General features: G+C 39.9%; 1 protein-coding gene and 1 long non-coding RNA gene across 6 annotated transcripts; one reads left to right on the forward strand and one right to left on the reverse strand.

Annotated features, from left to right (window-relative positions):
- Nucleotides 1–630: 630 nt before the first annotated feature.
- Nucleotides 631–21,202, forward strand: LOC124269507. Of its 5 annotated transcripts, none has more exons than XM_046704536.1 (8): nt 631–949; nt 8,313–8,669; nt 10,017–10,142; nt 10,379–10,471; nt 11,805–11,892; nt 19,558–20,874; nt 21,000–21,048; nt 21,103–21,202. In XM_046704536.1, exons 1-6 carry the CDS (start codon nt 832–834, stop codon nt 19,871–19,873), a joined length of 1,098 nt encoding a protein of 365 aa, XP_046560492.1. In that variant the 5' UTR covers nt 631–831; the 3' UTR covers nt 19,874–20,874; nt 21,000–21,048; nt 21,103–21,202. The 5 variants fall into 5 exon arrangements, with proteins under 5 accessions (XP_046560492.1, XP_046560494.1, XP_046560493.1 ...); XM_046704538.1 differs by having other exon boundaries at nt 19,558–20,730; XM_046704537.1 differs by lacking the exon at nt 21,000–21,048.
- Nucleotides 20,796–21,420, reverse strand: LOC124269508. Its single transcript, XR_006896523.1, has 3 exons — nt 21,373–21,420; nt 21,123–21,218; nt 20,796–20,846 (listed from the first exon to the last, which is right to left on the reverse strand). It is a non-coding gene; the product is annotated as an uncharacterized LOC124269508 (long non-coding RNA).
- Between the last annotated feature and the right edge of the window lie 1,098 nt (nt 21,421–22,518).

Below are 22,518 nucleotides of genomic sequence, written 5' to 3' on the forward strand. Positions count from 1 at the left end.
TTATGTTTATTTGGAAAAGAATATTAGTCAGATCTGCTCTTCAGACACGATGCTCATGATGTTGATCACGGGATTGTCTGATCCAGACTCAATTATTTACAGACCCCGCCATATAGCTGGAATATTGCTGGGTGCGGTGTAAAACTAAACTCACTCACTCACTCACTTTCAAACATACATTCATGTGTCGATCAGTAGGTATTTCCAGAGGACAGATTATTTTTAGATGTTTGGGAAAAAACCTTCTCCTTTACTTATAATCCATTACTGGAAACTAACAATCCATGAAACGTTTTTGCTTTTATGTATTGACTATAGGCGTACAGCATCAGCTTTGTTAACAAGATGATGTAAAATATGGAATTCAAAGAGTTTGGTTCAATGGTTATAATACTACACTCACACAGCCTCCGAGACCTCTGTGTGAAGTTTATTTTGTTTATGTCCACAACCACAAACCCACAAACACTAATCGAGTCCTCGCATAATGTCGTTAATGGATCTGCATCGGAAGCTAACAACATAAATTGACTAAATAAATATCCCAGCTAAGTTGATACCACAATACAGGCATTACGTCCCGTGTAACTAGTGGAGGAAATGACACCATCAGCTCCTTAAAGACGCATATGAACGGAGGTACTGAGCCACGAGCAGGCCAATTCTACGACACAAGCAGTGAATATCAGCTATGCTTACAAATACTAGTAGGGTGTCGCACAAAGACCAGAAACTGAAACGGATAATCACAAGTAGTATGATTTGTCATCCTAAAGGAAGAGTTTAATATAGAACAATGGACTACGGAAAGTATGCGGGGTTCAAGCAGCCATGGGAACAGTGATCGCTTGTGGTGTTCATTGCTCGCGGGGAAGGTCGGCCATGATCTGGAAAGTTGTTCTTCACTGTGCAATTCTGTGGTTCTATGTATACTTTCAAAGTGTCCAAGGTAAGAATCATATCAGCTCCTTGTTAAGAAATGGAACAAATTTAGCACTTAAAGCAATCAAATTTGGAAAGGTGGACTTATGATCAGTAATCGCTTGTGTTCATTGCTCTTAGGGGCGGTGGGGTAGCCTAGTGGTTGAAGCCTCCGCTCGTCTCGCTGAAGACCCGGGTTCGATTCCCCACCTGTGTGAAGCCCATTTCTGGTGTGATATTGCTGGAATAGTGGAAAAAGCGGCGTAAAACCATACTCACTCACTCACTCATTACTCTCACAGTCGTTCGCGATCAGGAAACGTGTTTTTCATTGTGCGGGCATGTTTTTATCATATTTTCCCAAAGTGCCCACGGTGAGTTTAATGTCAGCCAGTTTTTCACTAAGTACAACATTATAGCACTCACAGCACACACACACACACACACACACTATTATGAGTCTAGCTTGTATATTTTGCAATCCATAATTTATTTAATTATCTACCTAAGTGCGAATACTGGGAATTTCATTAGCAATTTTCATTATAGTGGGTTTTTTATATCTGACTATATCATGTATTAAATTACTACTTCATGTCACAATAATCAAATATAGTTTTGACGAGCATAAATATATGCTTTCGTGATAAACGTTACTAACTTATGTGTTATATGATTAATCCTGATTATTTTTTTATAAACATTACACATTTGATTTTCAAAATATTCATTCGTGCTGGGATTTTAAAACACATGAATAAATCTTATAATAATAATGCTGAAAGTTCGGAAGTTGAGTAATCCAATGACTATACTCATGACGGGTCATATTAAAGTTCACATATAGTCCCATGAAGTGCTTCTTGCTACATAAGGACCAATGTCTACACTGATGAAAAGTTCAGCTCGGCTGTTATTTCTCTGGTATCAAGTTACCGACAGGGCGGTGCGCAGTTCATTTCCTGGTCCGCTTGGTCGTATGAACTAACGGCAAGCTGCAGTACTTATTAGGGTGCATATATAGTGTTGGAAATTAAACACAAAACTCCAAACCAGCCACAATTACATGTGTACAGTACAGTGTTGTGATGCTTGATGGTCAAATTCTGATAAATATTTGTCATCCAGAAGTGAGTAAGTGAGTATGGTTTTATGCCGCCAATATTCAAGCAATACCACTGCAGGGGGCATCCAAAATGGGCTTCACACATTGTATCCATGTAGGGAATCGAACTGGGTCTTCGGTGTGACAAGCGAACGCTTTAAGTATTGATTGTTAATCCCCATGAATAGTGCAAGGTGTTAAAACTGAAACCCTTGAGTCAGCATTTGCATATTGCAAAATATGTAAAACATTTCTCACGTATGATAAATTGAGCAAATTTTCTAGGCAGTCGTTAAAGTATACTGCTGAAAATATATTTAAAAAATACACTTTTTATGAACATATTCGATCCGCCATGATGTGAAAAGAAGTTCAACAACACCGCATATTTTCATATGGCTATAGTTAATGTGTCATGACATAAAATGTTATAGAAAACCTTTATGATGTCATGATATAACATTTTACCATGGTTATAAAAATAATCTAGTATGACAGATAGCTATAGTCATAAATATGATCTGGTATGATACATTACTATTACTAAGTCAGATCACGATAATCATCGTTATAACCCGGTATGACATATTACTATAGTCTTAATAAATATATGTTATGACAGATAATTATTGTCATAATACTATTCTAGTATGACAGATTACTATAGGCTCAATAAAAATCTGGTATGACAGATACTTCTTGTCATAATTATATCACGGTATGATAGATAACGTTGATCATAATACTAATCTGGTGTGACATATTACTATAGTCAAAATACTAATCTGGTGTGACATATAGTCATAATACTATAGTCAAAATACTAATCTGGTGTGACATATTACTATAGTCATAATACTAATCTAGTGTGACATATTACTATAGTCAAAATACTAATCTGGTGTGACATATTACTATAGTCATAATACTAATCTGGTGTGACATATAGTCAAAATACTAATCTGGTGTGACATATTACTATAGTCATAATACTAATCTTGGTGTGACAGATAACTATAGTCATAATACTAATCTGGTGTGACATATTACTATAGTCATAATACTAATCTGGTGTGACATATTACTATAGTCATAATACTAATCTTGGTGTGACAGATAACTATAGTCATAATACTAATCTGGTGTGACATATAACTATAGTCATAATACTAATCTGGTGTGACATATAGTCATAATACTATCTGGTGTGACATATTACTATAGTCATAATACTAATCTAGTGTGACAGATAACTATAGTCATAATACTAATCTTGGTGTGACAGATAACTATAGTCATAATACTAATCTGGTGTGACAGATAACTATAGTCATAATACTAATCTAGTGTGACAGATAACTATAGTCATAATACTAATCTTGTGATGATAGATAACTATAGTCATAATACTAATCTAGTGTGACATATAACTATAGTCATAATACTAATCTGGTGTGACATATAGTCATAATACTATCTGGTGTGACATATTACTATAGTCATAATACTAATCTAGTGTGACATATTACTATAGTCATAATACTAATCTTGGTGTGACAGATAACTATAGTCATAATACTAATCTAGTGTGACATATTACTATAGTCATAATACTAATCTTGGTGTGACAGATAACTATAGTCATAATACTAATCTAGTGTGACATATAACTATAGTCATAATACTAATCTGGTGTGACATATTACTATAGTCATAATACTAATCTTGTGACATATGTGACAGATAACTATAGTCATAATACTAATCTAGTGTGACATATAACTATAGTCATAATACTAATCTGGTGTGACATATTACTATAGTCATAATACTAATCTGGTGTGACATATTACTATAGTCATAATACTAATCTAGTGTGACATATTACTATAGTCATAATACTAATCTTGGTGTGACAGATAACTATAGTCATAATACTAATCTAGTGTGACATATAACTATAGTCATAATACTAATCTGGTGTGACATATAGTCATAATACTATCTGGTGTGACATATTACTATAGTCATAATACTAATCTAGTGTGACATATTACTATAGTCATAATACTAATCTTGGTGTGACAGATAACTATAGTCATAATACTAATCTAGTGTGACATATTACTATAGTCATAATACTAATCTGGTGTGACAGATTACTATAGTCATAATACTAAAATCTGGTATTCCTAAACCCCTTTTGAGTAGTCTACATATACGCAAGTTTAAAAAAAATGAAATCTCAAGAAGGTAAGCGTTCATGTTTATGGAAATTTCAATCAATTCAAGAACGTCCGATTCTTTTCTATGGCTGCTCATTCGCTAAAGTCTACTTGAAGTCAATCCGTCATTTTATTGAAGAATTCTAACAATTACTATTTGAGGAATATGATTTAGTTAATTGAGTTGCTTTAGCCTTCTGGTTTTAACTGGTGAGAGTTACATTTGGTTAAATTGTACACAACTGTAGTTATTCGTGAATGGCAACATGTTCACTACGTGGGAACCAGTTGTGGGCTAATTAGTTGGTTATCTCGGGCCTTTGGTGATAAAGAAAAATACTCAAGAGGCTGGAAATGCTTATGGCACACTGCACATACTCACGACGAATTGGAAACACTTCAAAAACCCATTGAGTTGAAAAAGAAGCGCACATGCCAACGAATGGTTGGTAGAGGGGAATCAGCCTTCGGAGAAAATACCCTCCAAAATTAGACAATATATTGTAAATTCTGTTATCTAATTAGTGTTGACTATTTAGATCAGTACAACTGTTGCAAAAGTCGATTTTCTTTCCATTGTCAAACATCAGGTCAAAGCGTAACAAGGTTTAAGGTTTCGTGGAATTATTCTTCGGATGCCAAGCTACGAATATAATAACTCTGATGTGTTTAAGGACCCGTGAAGGTCCGGGTTAGAATATTGATCTTCAGTAACCCATGCTTGTCGTAAGAGGCGACTAACGGGATCGGGTGGTCAGGCTCGCTGACTTGGTTGACCCATGTCATCGGTTCCCAATTGCGCAGATCGATGTTCATGCTGCTGATCACTGGATTGTCTGGTCCACACTAGATTATTTACAGACCGCCGCCATATAGCTGGTATATTGCTGTGTGCGGCGTAAACCTATACTCACTCACTCACTGATGTGTTTAAGATTTTGCTTCACATTACATCGTTACATGTCATGCTTAATAGAAGTGCCCAAACCTTTTTTTTCTACATCCACAAGAAATTTCTGCTAAAAGCAGAGTCGATTGAAACGGGATATCCTGATAGAATGCCTCCCTATCAACAGGAAGTAGGTTAAAATGGATGGATGACTGAGTAAACTCTTCAACTCAAACAGCGAGAAAATACTAATTTTGTGACGATAGAAATCCTACTGTTATGGTGTTACAAATTATGTTTATCTAGATTTTTTAAAACAGAGTATAAATATTTGATGCGTTTATTTCACAAATGCAAAATAATACGGCTATTCACAGTTGAAGACACACACACGTTGATGTGAAAAAAACCATATTATATATCATTGTCGCATGATTACGAATCCTCATTAACGGCGTTTTTCGTACTTCCGTACTGTTGTATTTTCCAATTAAGGGCAGTGCATATTATATATACAAATTAACAACAGTGCATGTTGTATACACCAGTTAACAGCAGTGCATATTGTATATACCAGTTAACAGCACTGCATGTTGTATACACCAGTTAACAGCTGTGCATATTGTATATACCAGCTAACAGCACTGCATGTTGTATACACCAGTTAACAGCAGTGCATGTTGTATATACCAACTGACGGCAGTGCATATGATATATACAAATTAACAGCCGTGCATGTTGTATATACCAGTTAACAGCAGTGCATATTGTATATACCAATTATCGGCAGTGCATATTATATATACCAATTAACAGCCGTGCATGTTGTATATACAAGTTAACAGCAGTGAATATTGTACATACCAATTAACGGCAGTGCATATTGTATATACCAATTAACAGCCGTGCATGTTGTATATACAAGTTAATAGCAGTGTATATTGTATATACCAATTAATGGCAGTGCATGCTGTATATACCAATTATTGGCAGTACATATTATGTATACAAGTTAGCAGCAGTGCATGTTGTATATACAAATTAATAGCAGTGCATGTTTCACATACCAATTAACGGCATTGTATGTTGTATATACCAATTAACGGCTGTGCTTATTTTATGTACAAATTAACAGCTGTGCATGTTGTATATACAAGTTAACAGCAGTGTATATTGTATATACCAATTAACGGCAGTGCATGTTGTATATACCAGTTAACAGCAGTGCATGTTGTATATACCATTTAATGACAGTGCATGCTGTATATACCAATTATTGGCAGTACATATTATGTATACAAGTTAGCAGCAGTGCATGTTGTCTATACCACTTAACAGCAGTGCACATTGCATATACGAGTTAACAGCAGTGCATATTGTCTATGCCACTTAAAAGCAGTGTATATTGTATACACCAGTTAACAGCAGTGCATGTTGTATACACCAATTAACAGCACTTCATGTTGTATATACCAGTTAACAACAGTGCATATTGTCAATTAATCGCAGTGCATATTATATATACAAGTTAACAGCTGTGTGTGTTGTATATACCAGTTAACACCAGTGCATATTGTATTTACCAACTTAACAGCAGTTGTATTGTCTACACCAGCTATCAGCAGTAACTTTCATACAGAGCATTTACAACAGTGCATATTGTGTATAGCAGTTATCAACAGTAATTGTTGTATACGTAACAGTTAACAGTATTGCATATTGTACATAGGAGTTAACAACAGTGCATGTTGTGTACAACAGTTAACAACAGTGCATGTTGTGTATATAACAGTTAACATCAGTAATTGTTGTATATAGAACAGTTAACGACAGTGCATGTTGTGTATATAACAGTTAACATCAGTAATTGTTGTATATAGAACAGTCAACAACAGTGCATTTTGTGTATAACAGTTAACATCCGTAATTGTTGTATATAGAACAGTTAACAACAGTGCATGTTGTGTATATAACAGTTAACATCCGTAATTGTTGTATATAGAACAGTTAACAACAGTGCATGTTGTGTATAACAGTTAACATCAGTAATTGTTGTATATAGAACAGTTAACAACAGTGCATTTTGTGTATAACAGTTAACATCAGTAATTGTTGTATATAGAACAGTTAACAACAGTGCATGTTGTGTATATAACAGTTAACATCCGTAATTGTTGTATATAGAACAGTTAACAGCAGTGCATGTTGTGTATAACAATTGACATCAGGAATTGTTGTATATAGAACAGTTAACAACAGTGCATGTTGTGTATAACAGTTAACATCAGTAATTGTTGTATATAGAACAGTTAACAACAGTGCATGTTGTGTATATAACAGTTAACATAAGTAATTGTTGTATATAGAACAGTTAACAACAGTGCATGTTGTGTTTAACAGTTGACATTAGTAATTGTTGTATATAGAACAGTTAACAACAGTGCATGTTGTGTATAACAGTTAACATTAGTAATTGTTGTATATAGAACAGTTAACAACAGTGCATGTTGTGTATAACAGTTAACATCAGTAATTGTTGTTTATAGAACAGTTAACAACAGTGCATGTTGTGTATAACAGTTAACAACAGTGCATGTTGTGTATATAACAGTTAACAACAGTGTATGTTGTGTATATAACAGTTAACAACAGTCCATGCTTTTGTATAGCAGTTGACTGCAGTGTATGTTATGTAACAATTAACATTAGCAATTGTTGTATACAGAGCAGTTAACAATAGTGCATGTCGCTAATAGCAGTGCATGTACTAGAGGCGCCGCACCCGTGAAGATCCGGGTTAGAATTGATCTTCAGTAACCCATGCTTGTCGTAAGAGGCGACTAACGGGATCGGGTGGTCAGGCTTGCTGACTTGGTTGACACATGTCATCGTATCCCAATTGTGTAGATCGATGCTCATGCTGTTGATCACTGGATGTTCTGGTGCAGATTCGATTATTTACAGACCACCGCCTTATGGCTGGAATATTGCTGAGTGCGGCGTTAAACAAACAGACCAATCAACTAGAAGTGCCGTCATTGTGTTCATTGTCATACATCACTTTGCGTCAGCATCTACGTCATCATCGTCGTGGCTGTCGCTGGCGCCGTTATCTGCAAACATGACGTCATATCAGTGTTGTGAAAGTGAAACAGGCTGTGGTCTCTTCCAGCTAAAACAACCAGAGTCAACATGTGCAAGAGAAACATCATGATTCGAAAGCACATTCATCTTTTCCACAACATCAGCTACCTCGACCTTCAGAGCCATGACGTCACATGTCAGTGTGACCTGTATACGCCGCCCTTCAAAGGCTGCGTCAATTTGAAAGTACAAAGTATAGAAGCTCTCGACCAGCTCCGTGACTGCCAAAAACCCCGGGGTTCTGTGTTTTCTATAGACAACAGCTCGTGCGTTATACAATACAGGGTGAACGAGGCGCACGAGGACTGCACACACAACGTCACAGTCATGATGGCGCCGAGCAAAACACTACATGAGCCAGTGAAAGACTGGCTGAATATTACAGGTAGATATTAAATATCAATTAACTGAAGTTTATGGACAAACATAGACGGCTGATGATACAGACATTCCCTCGGGACTTCTTAATCATACATTAGCAAAGCGTAATCTGACGTACGAATGTTCCGGGCGCAATGTTTGTAAAACGTTTATCGTTGCTACTGGTATTGCAGGAGATAAATTGGCGATTTCCGAGCTTTCAAGTTGGAGTCTTTGAACAGCTTTTGGAACTGAAAGTAGTGTTCCTCAAAATAAAGAAGTTGACATCCATAAATTCATCCATAGTCATCCCACTTTCAAATTGGTCGTCGGAACAGTTGCAATCTTTATATACATAGTTAATTCAATTCACAAAAGATACATTTTGAAAACAATGCTAATTGTGCAATGAACTTAGAATACATGTATGCCACTTTTTTACTGGAATTGAATAAGATACTTGGGAGATTTCCGAACCTTCAAGTTGGACTTCAGGAGTTATTCAGGAAATATTTACATACAAAGTTCACTTCACAAAAGATACATTTGGAAAACAGCGCTAATTCTCTATAGAATTTGAAATACAGTTACGGCACCTGACGTTTCGTTGTAATTGCTGGTAGTGATTGTGCAGGGATTCATATATCATCTCCATGCCGCCGCCATATAGTTGGAATATTGATGTGCGGCGTAAAACTAAACTCACTCACTCACTCATCTCCATGCCAGGTTGTATAAATGAACTGATGCTATTTAGATTCTTGAATTGTCTGGTTTGAGGTCCCAGTGATACATAGTAACATCGACACTGATATGTAATATTCTGGAACAGGTTTCAGTATTATATTATTCTTTTCTGTTTTACTATAGAAATCATTATGCATGTTCTGGTTAAATGTTCAGGAAGAAATGTTTAATGTAATTATATTTTGTATGAAGGTCACGGTTTGTTCGTTATATCAAGGCATATAAAGACTAATGTCGGATTTACCATTGGTGCAGGTCTGAGACGAATTCAATGTGTGGTTGTAATATTACACATGTTATATTTGGGATTATGATTTCTCAATAAGGTACAGATTCTAGAACTTTAGTGGGGTTGAGCCCCATCCGAGATTCGAACCCACACCCTCAGAGTCAGGCACCTAGTCGCCGGCACACAAAGTCAGCGATCTAACCCACCGAGCCGTTGCAGCTTCCACGTTCCAGGGGTGTGAATCCACACCCGAAAAGTATACTAATCTGTATTTTACTGAGAAAGTGTAATCCCAAGTATACCGTCTTACATTTGACCACTATCTAAATGGCACTGTGTATTCATGAATATGATAATTATAAAATGTTCTCATTCTGCTTCATATACGGCGCCCAGCTACGGACGAAAGTGGTGTTTACATCAACTGCAAAATGACTGGTTCCGTAACAACAGGCAACTATCCGACAGGGATTACTCAATACCCAACCACGTCAGATTATGTAGACAATGGACAGGGTGAAGGCAAGTGGCTGCTTATTACCAAACGTACTCAGCGTAAACATAACTAAAAGCGTCCTTACCATTATGACAGGCCTGATTCGCTAAGTCAGTATGAAACCCGAATTACACTGCATTTAACACTTGCACCTCTTTGATTGACACTACTTGTAACTGGCTACAATGTTGGATGTAGCCTTGCTAACAAACTTAAAGAACCGACAGAAACATGATTGAATATTTTAATATTCTTTTTGTAGAGTATGCAACAGATCCCGCGGACAATTCTTCTCTGTGTTGGAATTGTACAACCCCGTCCTCTAGTAATGTCCGTCGTATCAAGCCCTCTGAGAGTAAGTTTATAAAACTATGTTCACTCTCTGAGTTAACAGACATACATGTAACTCCTCTTATCAACTATAAGCCTGGTCGTCTAAATTGCTGTCATTCACTGTCCAGAGTTACCTCCCTTTGTGCTGCCAGATTCAAATGATCCTTATCTTGGTTTGAAAGCAAGGTACCAAGACAAATTTGGTTTAGCCAAAATAACGTCTAAAGCCTTAATCACAATATTCGCTTTTTGTCACGATAAACAGACACCCGGTGGTGTAATTGAAATTCAACCACAGGGAAATAATATAGGTCCCCACTACATCGTGTTTGTCAGAGCTCACTTGGTGATCATCTTTATAAGCCTTTGGATAGAGTAAACGATACTATAGCTGGTTTCAGGAAGTGTGCAACTGTGAGATGGTGCGTGAGGTTAATTTTGAGTCATTGAAGGGAGTTTCAAGTTCCTGTTGGTGTTTGGAGGGCGACTACCACCTCCGTATTTCCTTGTCGGCAAGTTCATGTTTGTACAGATAACGACTGATAAAAATGATTCCGGACATGCCATAAATGTTCACTGCCCAGTCGTTTCTCTCTGACCTTGGATAAAGTGAGTCTGTGGTAAACATTCTGAACTCTGTGTTGTAGATGTCGAGTATATTATAACCGTACTGCAGTGTAATCTGTAGGAATGTTTGCTTGTTCTTTAACGCGACAAAGATCCAGCGTTATGAATGAGTGATTACGGAATTACGCCGCTTTAAGCAATATTCCAGCAGTATCGCGGATTCGTAAACAAACGCATTGTACCCAGCTGGTGTACAAATCCAGGGTTCGAATGAACACCTGGCCCGACCTGCGAACGCTTTAACCACTGGGTTACCCCTCAGACCCGCATTTATGACGTCTACTTGTAAATAATCAAATCTGACCCAGACAAACCAGTGATGAATATAATGAGCAACGATCGACTCCTTCATGGCACGATGACATGCTATCAACTCAGGACAATTTGATCTTCTTTAGTTGCCTCTTACATTAGGTTGATGGGAACCTGTCCTACCCACTTGCATTATCGAGAGGGGACTTTGACCCACATGGGTTGAATATAAACGACCTATCGAATTTAAATGACATTCACTGAATCCTTTCTCTGAGCAGGTCTCCTAATCATAAGACGACTTCTTTATGCATGTGTATGTTTCTAAACGTGCAGCACCACATCACCTTTGTTCGTGTTGTCTACGCATTTTTCATGCCCACGCATCTGAAACCCGATTGTACGTAAATGTAGTGAAATTTACTATATGTGTAAGTACATATTATTAACTAAAAATGTGTTATGTATTTTCCCAGTCGCAGATCAGATAGACATCATCCTGGCTGTCGCTGCTGGTTTTGTGGCAGTGTTCTTGGTGATAGCGTTCATCTGTCTGTGTAGAAGGTAAGTCAGTAACAAGACAGTGTTCCAGTTGTGTTCCTGGTCATAGCGTTCATCTCTCTGTGTAGAAGGTGAGTCAGTAACAACACACTGTTCCAGTTGTGTTTCTGGTGATAGCGTTCATCTGTCTGTGTAGAAGGTGAGTCAGTAACAACACACTGTTCCAGTTGTGTTTCTGGTGATAGCGTTCATCTGTCTGTGTAGAAGGTGAGTCAGTAACAACACACTGTTACAGTTGGGTTCGTGGTGATAGCGTTCATCTGTCTGTGTAGAAGGTAAGTCAGTAACAAGACAGTGTTCCAGTTGTGTTCGTGGTGATAGCGTTCATCTGTCTGTGTAGAAGGTGAGTCAGTAACAACACACTGTTCCAGTTGTGTTCGTGGTGATAGCGTTCATCTGTCTGTGTAGAAGGTGAGTCAGTAACAACACACTGTTACAGTTGTGTTCGTGGTGATAGCGTTCATCTGTCTGTGTAGAAGGTAAGTCAGTAACAAGACAGTGTTCCAGTTGTGTTCCTGGTGATAGCGTTCATCTGTCTGGTTTAGAAGGTAAGTCAGTAACAAGACAGTGTTCCAGTTATGTTTCTGGCGATAGCGTTCATCTGTCTGTGTAGAAGGTAAGTCAGTAACAAGACAGTGTTCAAGTTGTGTTCCTGGTGATAGCGTTCATCTGTCTGGTTTAGAAGGTTAGTCAGTAAGAAGACAGTGTTCCAGTTGTGTTTCTGGTGATAGCGTTCATCTGTCTGTGTAGAAGGTGAGTCAGTAACAACACACTGTTCCAGTTGTGTTTCTGGTGATAGCGTTCATCTGTCTGTGTAGAATGTGAGTCAGTAACAAGACACTGTTCCAGTTGTGTTTCTGGTGATAGCGTTCATCTGTCTGTGTAGAAGGTGAGTCAGTAACAAGACAGTGTTCCAGTTGTGTTCGTGGTGATAGCGTTCATCTGTCTGTGTAGAAGGTAAGTCAGTAACAAGACAGTGTTCCAGTTGTGTTCGTGGTGATAGCGTTCATCTGTCTGTGTAGAAGGTGTGTCAGTAACAACACACTGTTTCAGTTGTGTTCCTGGTGATAGCGTTCATCTGTATGTGTAGAAGGTGAGTCAGTAACAAGACAGTGTTCCAGTTGTGTTCGTGGTGATAGCGTTCATCTGTCTGTGTAGAAGGTAAGTCAGTAACAACACACTGTTTCAGTTATGTTCCTGGTGATAGCGTTCATCTGTCTGTGTAGAAGGTAAGTCAGTAACAAGACAGTGTTCGAGTTGTGTTCCTGGTGATAGCGTTCATCTGTCAGTGTAGAAGGTGAGTCAGTAACAACACACTGTTTCAGTTATGTTCCTCGTGATAGCGTTCATCTGTCTGTGTAGAAGGTGAGTCAGTAACAAGACAGTGTTCCAGTTGTGTTCGTTGTCATAGCGTTCATCTCTGGGTGAGGGTGAGTCAATAACAAGACACTGTTCAAGTTATGTTTCTGGTGAGAGCGTTCATCTGCCTGTGTAGAAGGTGAGTCGGTAACAACACACTGTTCTAGTTCTGTTCCTGGTGATAGCGTTCATCTGTCTGTGTAGAAGGTGAGTCAGTAACAAGACACTGTTTCAGTTGTGTTCCTGGTCATAGCGTTCATCTGTCTGTGTAGAAGGTGAGTCAGTAACAAGACACTGTTTCAGTTGTGTTCCTGGTGATAGCGTTCATCTGTATGTGTAGAAGGTGAGTCAGTAACAAGACACTGTTTCAGTTATGTTCCTGGTGATAGCGTTCATCTGTCTGTGTAGAAGGTGAGTCAGTAACAACACACTGTTACAGCTGTGTTCGTGGTGATAGCGTTCATCTGTCTGTGTAGAAGGTAAGTCAGTAACAAGACAGTGTTCCAGTTGTGTTCGTGGTGATAGCGTTCATCTGTCTGTGTAGAAGGTACGTCAGTAACAAGACAGTGTTCTAGTTGTGTTCCTGGTGATAGCGTTCATCTGTCTGTGTAGAAGGTGAGTCAGTAACAACACACTGTTCCAGTTGTGTTTCTGGTGATAGCGTTCATCTGTCTGTGTAGAATGTGAGTCAGTAACAAGACACTGTTCCAGTTGTGTTTCTGGTGATAGCGTTCATCTGTCTGTGTAGAAGGTGAGTCAGTAACAAGACAGTGTTCCAGTTGTGTTCGTGGTGATAGCGTTCATCTGTCTGTGTAGAAGGTAAGTCAGTAACAAGACAGTGTTCCAGTTGTGTTCGTGGTGATAGCGTTCATCTGTCTGTGTAGAAGGTAAGTCAGTAACAACACAGTGTTTCAGTTGTGTTCCTGGTGATAGCGTTCATCTGTCTGTGTAGAAGGTGAGTCAGTAACAAGACAGTGTTCCAGTTGTGTTCGTGGTGATAGCGTTCATCTGTCTGTGTAGAAGGTAAGTCAGTAACAACACACTGTTTCAGTTATGTTCCTGGTGATAGCGTTCATCTGTCTGTGTAGAAGGTAAGTCAGTAACAAGACAGTGTTCGAGTTGTGTTCCTGGTGATAGCGTTCATCTGTCAGTGTAGAAGGTGAGTCAGTAACAACACACTGTTTCAGTTATGTTCCTCGTGATAGCGTTCATCTGTCTGTGTAAAAGGTGAGTCAGTAACAAGACAGTGTTCCAGTTGTGTTCGTTGTCATAGCGTTCATCTCTCTGGGTGGAGGGTGAGTCAATAACAAGACACTGTTCAAGTTATGTTTCTGGTGAGAGCGTTCATCTGCCTGTGTAGAAGGTGAGTCGGTAACAACACACTGTTCTAGTTCTGTTCCTGGTGATAGCGTTCATCTGTCTGTGTAGAAGGTGAGTCAGTAACAAGACACTGTTTCAGTTGTGTTCCTGGTCATAGCGTTCATCTGTCTGTGTAGAAGGTGAGTCAGTAACAAGACACTGTTTCAGTTGTGTTCCTGGTGATAGCGTTCATCTGTATGTGTAGAAGGTGAGTCAGTAACAAGACACTGTTTCAGTTATGTTCCTGGTGATAGCGTTCATCTGTCTGTGTAGAAGGTGAGTCAGTAACAACACACTGTTACAGCTGTGTTCGTGGTGATAGCGTTCATCCGTCTGTGTAGAAGGTAAGTCAGTAACAAGACAGTGTTCCAGTTGTGTTCGTGGTGATAGCGTTCATCTGTCTGTGTAGAAGGTACGTCAGTAACAAGACAGTGTTCTAGTTGTGTTCCTGGTCATAGCGTTCATCTGTCTGTGTAGAAGGTAAGTCAGTAACAAGACAGTGTTCCAGTTGTGTTCGTGGTGATAGCGTTCATCTGTCTGTGTAGAAGGTGAGTCAGTAACAAGACACTGTTTCAGTTGTGTTCGTGGTGATAGCGTTCATCTCTCTGTGTAGAAGGTGAGTCAGTAACAAGACACTGTTTCAGTTATGTTCGTGGTGATAGCGTTCATCTGTCTGTGTAGAAGGTTAGTCAGTAACAACACACTGTTTCAGTTGTGTTCGTGGTGATAGCGTTCATCTGTCTGTGTAGAAGGTGTGTCAGTAACAACACACTGTTTCAGTTGTGTTCCTGGTGATAGCGTTCATCTGTATGTGTAGAAGGTGAGTCAGTAACAAGACAGTGTTCCAGTTGTGTTCGTGGTGATAGCGTTCATCTGTCTGTGTAGAAGGTAAGTCAGTAACAACACACTGTTTCAGTTATGTTCCTGGTGATAGCGTTCATCTGTCTGTGTAGAAGGTAAGTCAGTAACAAGACAGTGTTCGAGTTGTGTTCCTGGTGATAGCGTTCATCTGTCAGTGTAGAAGGTGAGTCAGTAACAACACACCGTTTCCAGTTATGTTCCTCGTGATAGCGTTCATCTGTATGTGTAGAAGGTGAGTCAGTAACAAGACAGTGTTCCAGTTGTGTTCGTTGTCATAGCGTTCATCTCTCTGGGTGGAGGGTGAGTCAATAACAAGACACTGTTCAAGTTATGTTTCTGGTGAGAGCGTTCATCTGCCTGTGTAGAAGGTGAGTCGGTAACAACACACTGTTCTAGTTCTGTTCCTGGTGATAGCGTTCATCTGTCTGTGTAGAAGGTGAGTCAGTAACAAGACACTGTTTCAGTTGTGTTCCTGGTCATAGCGTTCATCTGTCTGTGTAGAAGGTGAGTCAGTAACAAGACACTGTTTCAGTTGTGTTCCTGGTGATAGCGTTCATCTGTATGTGTAGAAGGTGAGTCAGTAACAAGACACTGTTTCAGTTATGTTCCTGGTGATAGCGTTCATCTGTCTGTGTAGAAGGTGAGTCAGTAACAACACACTGTTACAGCTGTGTTCCTGGTGATAGCGTTCATCTGTCTGTGTAGAAGGTAAGTCAGTAACAAGACAGTGTTCCAGTTGTGTTCGTGGTGATAGCGTTCATCTGTCTGTGTAGAAGGTACGTCAGTAACAAGACAGTGTTCTAGTTGTGTTCCTGGTCATAGCGTTCATCTGTCTGTGTAGAAGGTAAGTCAGTAACAACACACTGTTCCAGTTGTGTTCGTGGTGATAGCGTTCATCTGTCTGTGTAGAAGGTGAGTCAGTAACAAGACACTGTTTCAGTTGTGTTCGTGGTGATAGCGTTCATCTGTCTGTGTAGAAGGTGAGTCAGTAACAAGACACTGTTTCAGTTATGTTCGTGGTGATAGCGTTCATCTGTCTGTGTAGAAGGTTAGTCAGTAACAAGACACTGTTCCAGTTGTGTTCGTGGTGATAGCGTTCATCTGTCTGTGTAGAAGGTGAGTCAGTAACAAGACACTGTTTCAGTTGTGTTCCTGGTGATAGCGTTCATCTGTCTGTGTAGAAGGTAAGTCAGTAATAGATGTATTTATCGATTGATCGCAAAGGTGGTCTACCAGATATACACGCACCTTTTAGAATTTTATCATTCATTCGCTTGTGTGAGATCATATGATATTGAAGTCGTGCTTGGCTTACGGCCAAGGTACTTCGTACCTAGAATTGGGGAATTAGCCGGGAGGGATCTCCACACCTTAATACAAACAGAAGGGTTCCAGGGTCAGACTCTTTTATTAATATATGGATTCAATGTCATACAAAATCATTCAACCACAATGATATAAATGTCATTGATGCACATGAGAAGGGTAGAATAAACATATAAACATTACTATATAAAAAAACATTATCATTTAAGTTATACTCAATGCAAGGTACCTCTACCGTAACGAAGGTGTAATACAAACATTTATATAGTTATAGTTAACAACTGCACGTCTGTACTAGAAATAATAAAAGCCTAACTTGTAAACCACGCCTGTGATACTTAGCCGAATTGTATGTTTAAGTTATAACTAGAGTAATCTTACAAAGTGTTGGATACAGAACTACCGTAGTAAATGATACCAAGTTACATATATCATAACAGCACGGCCAAGGTACAAGTTTAGAACATAGATTTGATAACGTGTAGAACTAGGTTCATTGTTCAAGTAAGGCACATTGTAAGCAAAAATATGAAAACAGCAAAGTAATAAGTAACTATGGCTTACCTTAATACAAGCAGAAGGGTTCCAGGGTCAGACTGATGTATGTGTCAGACCCTGGTGCTTATATAGCTGGACCCTCTGCTTGTATGATATAACCAATTTCCCAAATATGGAGGTGACGCTATACCTCTCTTTTGAAGAGTTGTGGCTTCGCAATATTGCTCAATTTTGGCAGATGGCTTAAGAGATTATAATTGCCTTGGCCGTGTGTTATCGGAAAAGTTGAGTAATAACCAGTAATGTACGTGGTTAAGCATACACATCTACGTCTGTCTAATTTTACAGTGTGTACAGGCGTGAATATTTGACCATTAAGTTGTGGCCGGAGCGGTCACTACAAACACTGGAGGGTATATTCAATTAGGCTCTTAGCGGCATGGGCGATAACGGCGGCATAGACAGCTGTCAGTTACGCAAGTTGCCGATAACCAGTCTCTTACATCGTGGATACTTTAACAAAGTGTGAGAGATATTAAATTGACAATGTTTAGAAATATCTGAATAAGTTTAGGTAAAAATATATACATTTTGCAACTGCTATAATATTTCCTAGGAGATATCGTTTTGACAGTAGATTTTGTACAATGCCCTGACAATGCTGTGACGCCATCAACTTGATGACGTCACAACGCTATGACATCGCTGCACATGTACATCGCTCCTGATGTACATTTGTCATTGAAAACTAATGAAGAATGATTTTTGATGATAAATAGAATCTCACCCTCGTGTCTACTGATATCAATTATATCAACACTCGTTGATAAAGGTAAAAATATCCTCGGCAAGCCTCGGATATGTGTAACTTTATCAACTCTTGTTGATATAATTGATATCAGTAGACACTTGGGTAAGATTCTGTATATATAACAATAATGATGATTATTATTGATGTCCTTGTTATCAACATTATTATTCGTGTACTATAATAGCCCGTCCTCACTGAGGGATTAAGGACGTGCATTATATTGTCCTAATCCAATTGACATTTTTAACAAACGTTTTAGAAGTTGGGAGTATAATACTGACGAACCTTTTAGATAACAACTTCTTTTATTTCGTGAGTGCGACATTTCGATACGCCCTATTATAGCTTTGTAAAGGAGGAATGCTCACGAAATAAAAGAAGTTGTCATCATTAAATTTGTCAGTATTATACTTCCACCTTCTAAGATGTCACTCAAAAAACAACTTGACATTTTATGATCATTCTTTTCACATCCGGTTTGGACACACAGTCTCAGTTTCGAACATTGCACAAATGTTAACGCCATCTTGAAACTAGGTTCTTGACCGCGGACCTATTCACCCCATACAACACATACGTGAAACAGATGGCATACTTTGGGTAGACAGATTAAACAATGATGTCAAATGTGAGCATAGGCTTTTGTAACAGATACAAGGGTAGCTTAACACCACTTCAGTAGATACGTTTAGATTACGATGACCTTACACCAGGAAGAAAGCTGTCTGTGAATCTGACAACGACAGCAGATGTAGTTGGTTAAGTGTTGTCTTCCCCGTGTTTTTGTGTTCGTGAAGCATGCATGAGTCAGTGCACTGTGAGAACACGGCTTTGGTTCCCCTGCTCGCGTTAATACCACGTGACTCGCGTGTCACACTAACACAGGAAGTATACACTGCATACTGGAAGTGGCTCTGGTCTACTTGAAACTGAGAGCAGAGCCCATATACCAGATAATGATAATATTTTAACCCTTGCCGAGTTATTTCCAAATAGGGGCGGTGGGGTAGCCTAGTGGTTAAAGCGTCCGCCCGTCACGCCGAAGACCTGAGTTCGATTCCCCACATGGGTACAATGTGTGACATGGGCGGATCCAGGAATTTTGAAAGGAATGGGTTCAGGGGGTCTGAACCCCCTGAGCCCCCAATTGGCTCCGCCAACACAAACAAAAAATCTTCAACGTGATCTTAGTCATTTTAAAAAAAGGGGGGCTCGAACCCCCCTGAAACAACCCCCCACCCAACCCCTCTGGATCCGCCACTGTGTGAAGCCCATTTCTGGTGTCCCCGCCGTGATATTGCTGGAATATTGCCAAAAGCGGCGTAAAACTAAACTCACACACTCACTATACTAACGTCAGTGTTTTGTGTGTACCTCGCATTGCCCATGTTTGGTAACCATACAAGTAGAAGACAAACATGTGAAATAATAACATTTTTTGTTTAAAATATCAGTTGCAGAAAAAAGGATGTGTTGGAAATATTCCCACCTCGACCCCAGCTGTGCAACTCGCCAGTCAAGAAAGAGAGCGTTGAAGACTCCACCATATGCGACAGCGTCTTTGTGGAAACATGTTCAACAGAGAATGTGTTTGTGGAAGCGTGCTCAACCGAGAACGTTTTTGTGGAAACGTGTCAGGCGGAAATTAAGAAAGAGGACGGCAAATGTACAGCATCCAACAACGTCGATGACGGAAATTCTCAGCGATATGTGAAGTTTGTGAGACGAACGTCTGATGACTGCTACGATAACGTTGGTTTTAACTCCTAAACTGGGCTGTGCATATTTGAACGATGAGAGATTTGCGTCCTTGTATTCGGGTTATGCGGGGGGCGGTGTGGTAGCCTAGTGGTTAAAGCGTTTGCTCGTCACGCTGAAGACCCGGGTTCGATTCCCCACAAGGGTACAATGTGTGAAGCCCATTTTTGGTGTCCCCCGCCGTGATATTGCTGGAATATTGCTAAAAGCGGCGTAAAACTAAACTCACTCCCGGTTATGCAGGACACAACTCGCAGTATATGTGAACAGTAGATTGTAACAATCATTCCTGTCTTCTTTGGGGAATTCTGAGTTAGCAGTACCCATGCTTGTCTCCTAGGGGCGAATCCAGGACAGAATAGGTCTCCACTATCAGTGCTTGTCTGCTTGGCTGGTTCCAGGGTAAAACAGCTCCCCATATACCTGCGTATATCCCAGTGGATGGATTCAGAATAGGTCATTTCAAGGCATCCAAGGCTTACCCTTCAGGGGAATTCTGGGACAGAATAGCTCACAGTGTCAAGGCTTACGTTATACCTTCCAGGGAAATTCTGGGACAGAATAGCTCACAGTATCAAGGCTTACGTTATACCTTCCATGGGAATTCTGGGACAGAATAGCTCACAGTGTCAAGGCTTACGTTATACCTTCCAGGGGAATTCTGGGGCAGAATAGCTCACAGTATCAAGGCTTAGCTTCCAGGGGAATTCTGGGGCAGGATAGGTCACAGTATCCAAGGCTTAGCTTCCAGGGGAATTCTGGGGCAGGACAGGTCACAGTATCAAGGCTAACCTTCCAGGGGAATTCAGGGGCAGAATAACTCACAGTATCCAAGGCTTACCTTCCAGGGGAATTCTGGGGCAGGATAGGTCACAGTATCAAGGCTAACCTTCCAGGGGAATTCAGGGGCAGAATAGCTTACAGTATCCATGCTTACCTTCCAGGGGAATTCTGGGGCAGGATAGGTCACAGTATCAAGGCTTACCTTCCAGGGGAATTCAGGGGCAGAATAGGTCACAGTATCAAGGCTTATACCTTCCAGGGGAAATTCTGGGGCAGGATAGGTCACAGTATCCAAGGCTTACCTTCCAGGGGAATTATGGGGCTTATCTTCCAGGGAAATTCTGGGGCAGGATAGGTCACAGTATCCAAGGCTTACCTTCCAGGGGAATTCTGGGGCAGGACAGGTCACAGTATCAAGGCTAACCTTCCAGGGGAATTTGGGGCAGGGCTCACAGCAGGTCACAGTATCAAGGCTTACCTTCCAGGGGAATTCTGGGGCAGGATAGGTCACAGTATCAAGGCTTACCTTCCAGGGGAATTCAGGGGCAGAATAGGTCACAGTATCAAGGCTTACCTTCCATAGGGGAAATTCTGGGGCAGGATAGGTCACAGTATCAAGGCTTACCTTCCAGAGGAATTCTGGGGCAGTATAGGTCCTGACACAGTATCCAAGGCTTACCTTCCAGGGGGAATTCCGGAACAGAATAGCACACAGTATCAAAGCTTACCTTCCATGTAAATTCTGGGGCAGGATAGGTCCTGTCACAGTATCCAAGGCTTACCTTCCAGGGGGAATTCAGGGACAGGAAGGGTCAGAATTCTGAGTCAGATTGGCGATTGGGGACTGCGGTTCAAAATATGTCATTTCTATCTAAGGCTTGTGGAAACAATTACTAAGGCTCTGATGGTTACAAAGTGTAACCCTGATGTTTGTATTGTCTTCACACCCTGGGATCGTGGATCATGCTATCAACCTGTGCTCCCCACTTCACACACCCAACCCCCCCACACACACACACACACACACACACACACACACCACCACCACCCCACCACCCCTCTCCTCCTTGTTCTTGCTTAAAGCCGTGATATCCTAATGGAATAATGCTGACGGATTTAAACTCCATTCACTCACTCACTCAATGACCAGCTATCTAGTATTTAAATTACGAGCCTATACTCTCGTGTGGCGTTCAGCTTTCACCAACAAACAGATTTCTCATATACAGTGTCTTTTCTTGTCGCTTTCGTTCATGCCAGTGTGCATCAGTTCTCAGTAGTACATAGATACGATGTGTGAAGACCATATATTGCTGTAATATGGTTAGACTCACAGGTACATAGATCAGATGGAAACTGTTACAGTATTATACATTCGTCAAACCTCGTCAGTTTCCGCCAATTTCAGCTCGTCCCGGATTCACACGAGTAGTCACGATTGGAATGCGTGTGTATCATTATCTTTATTGTGTGATATGTAAAAGCTTCATGTTGATAGAGGATTCGCAACCTCATCTCTAAATAAACAAAGAAATATGAGTGTTTTTAGCCTTTTTGTGTTGCTAATGTTCCTTCAATTCAGTGATATCACAAGATCAAGACGGATGCTTATGTCGATTAATTAATTACCGTGACCATGTGATGTTTAGTTGGAAGGAAGAAAGCTATTTATGATTTAAGAAAAATAGAACCACAGCTTTAATTAACACTTTGAGGTTTCTCTCAAAGACTGCTGCGGAAACTCGCAAGGCTGTAATTTATGCCGTGTCTCGTGATGTTTGCTGTTTGGCGTCACCTAAAGCTTTGAGATTACTACTGCGTATGTATGGCGACATAGTTTCGGTTGACCGATTCGAACGGTTGTAGACAACATC

Source organism: Haliotis rubra, unplaced genomic scaffold (assembly GCF_003918875.1).
Source record: "Haliotis rubra isolate DU_JTF1 unplaced genomic scaffold, ASM391887v1 Scf145, whole genome shotgun sequence".
NCBI classification, from domain to species: Eukaryota; Metazoa; Mollusca; class Gastropoda; order Lepetellida; family Haliotidae; genus Haliotis; species Haliotis rubra.

Bases quoted from the DNA above. Each gene is read 5' to 3' on its own strand.
- LOC124269507 (XM_046704536.1), top strand. From the start codon at position 832: ATGGGAACAGTGATCGCTTGTGGTGTTCATTGCTCGCGGGGAAGGTCG. The intron at 10,472-11,804 runs GTAAGTTTATAA...GTATTTTCCCAG, and splicing joins TCGTATCAAGCCCTCTGAGA to TCGCAGATCAGATAGACATC. The intron at 11,893-19,557 runs GTAAGTCAGTAA...TTAAAATATCAG, and splicing joins TTCATCTGTCTGTGTAGAAG to TTGCAGAAAAAAGGATGTGT.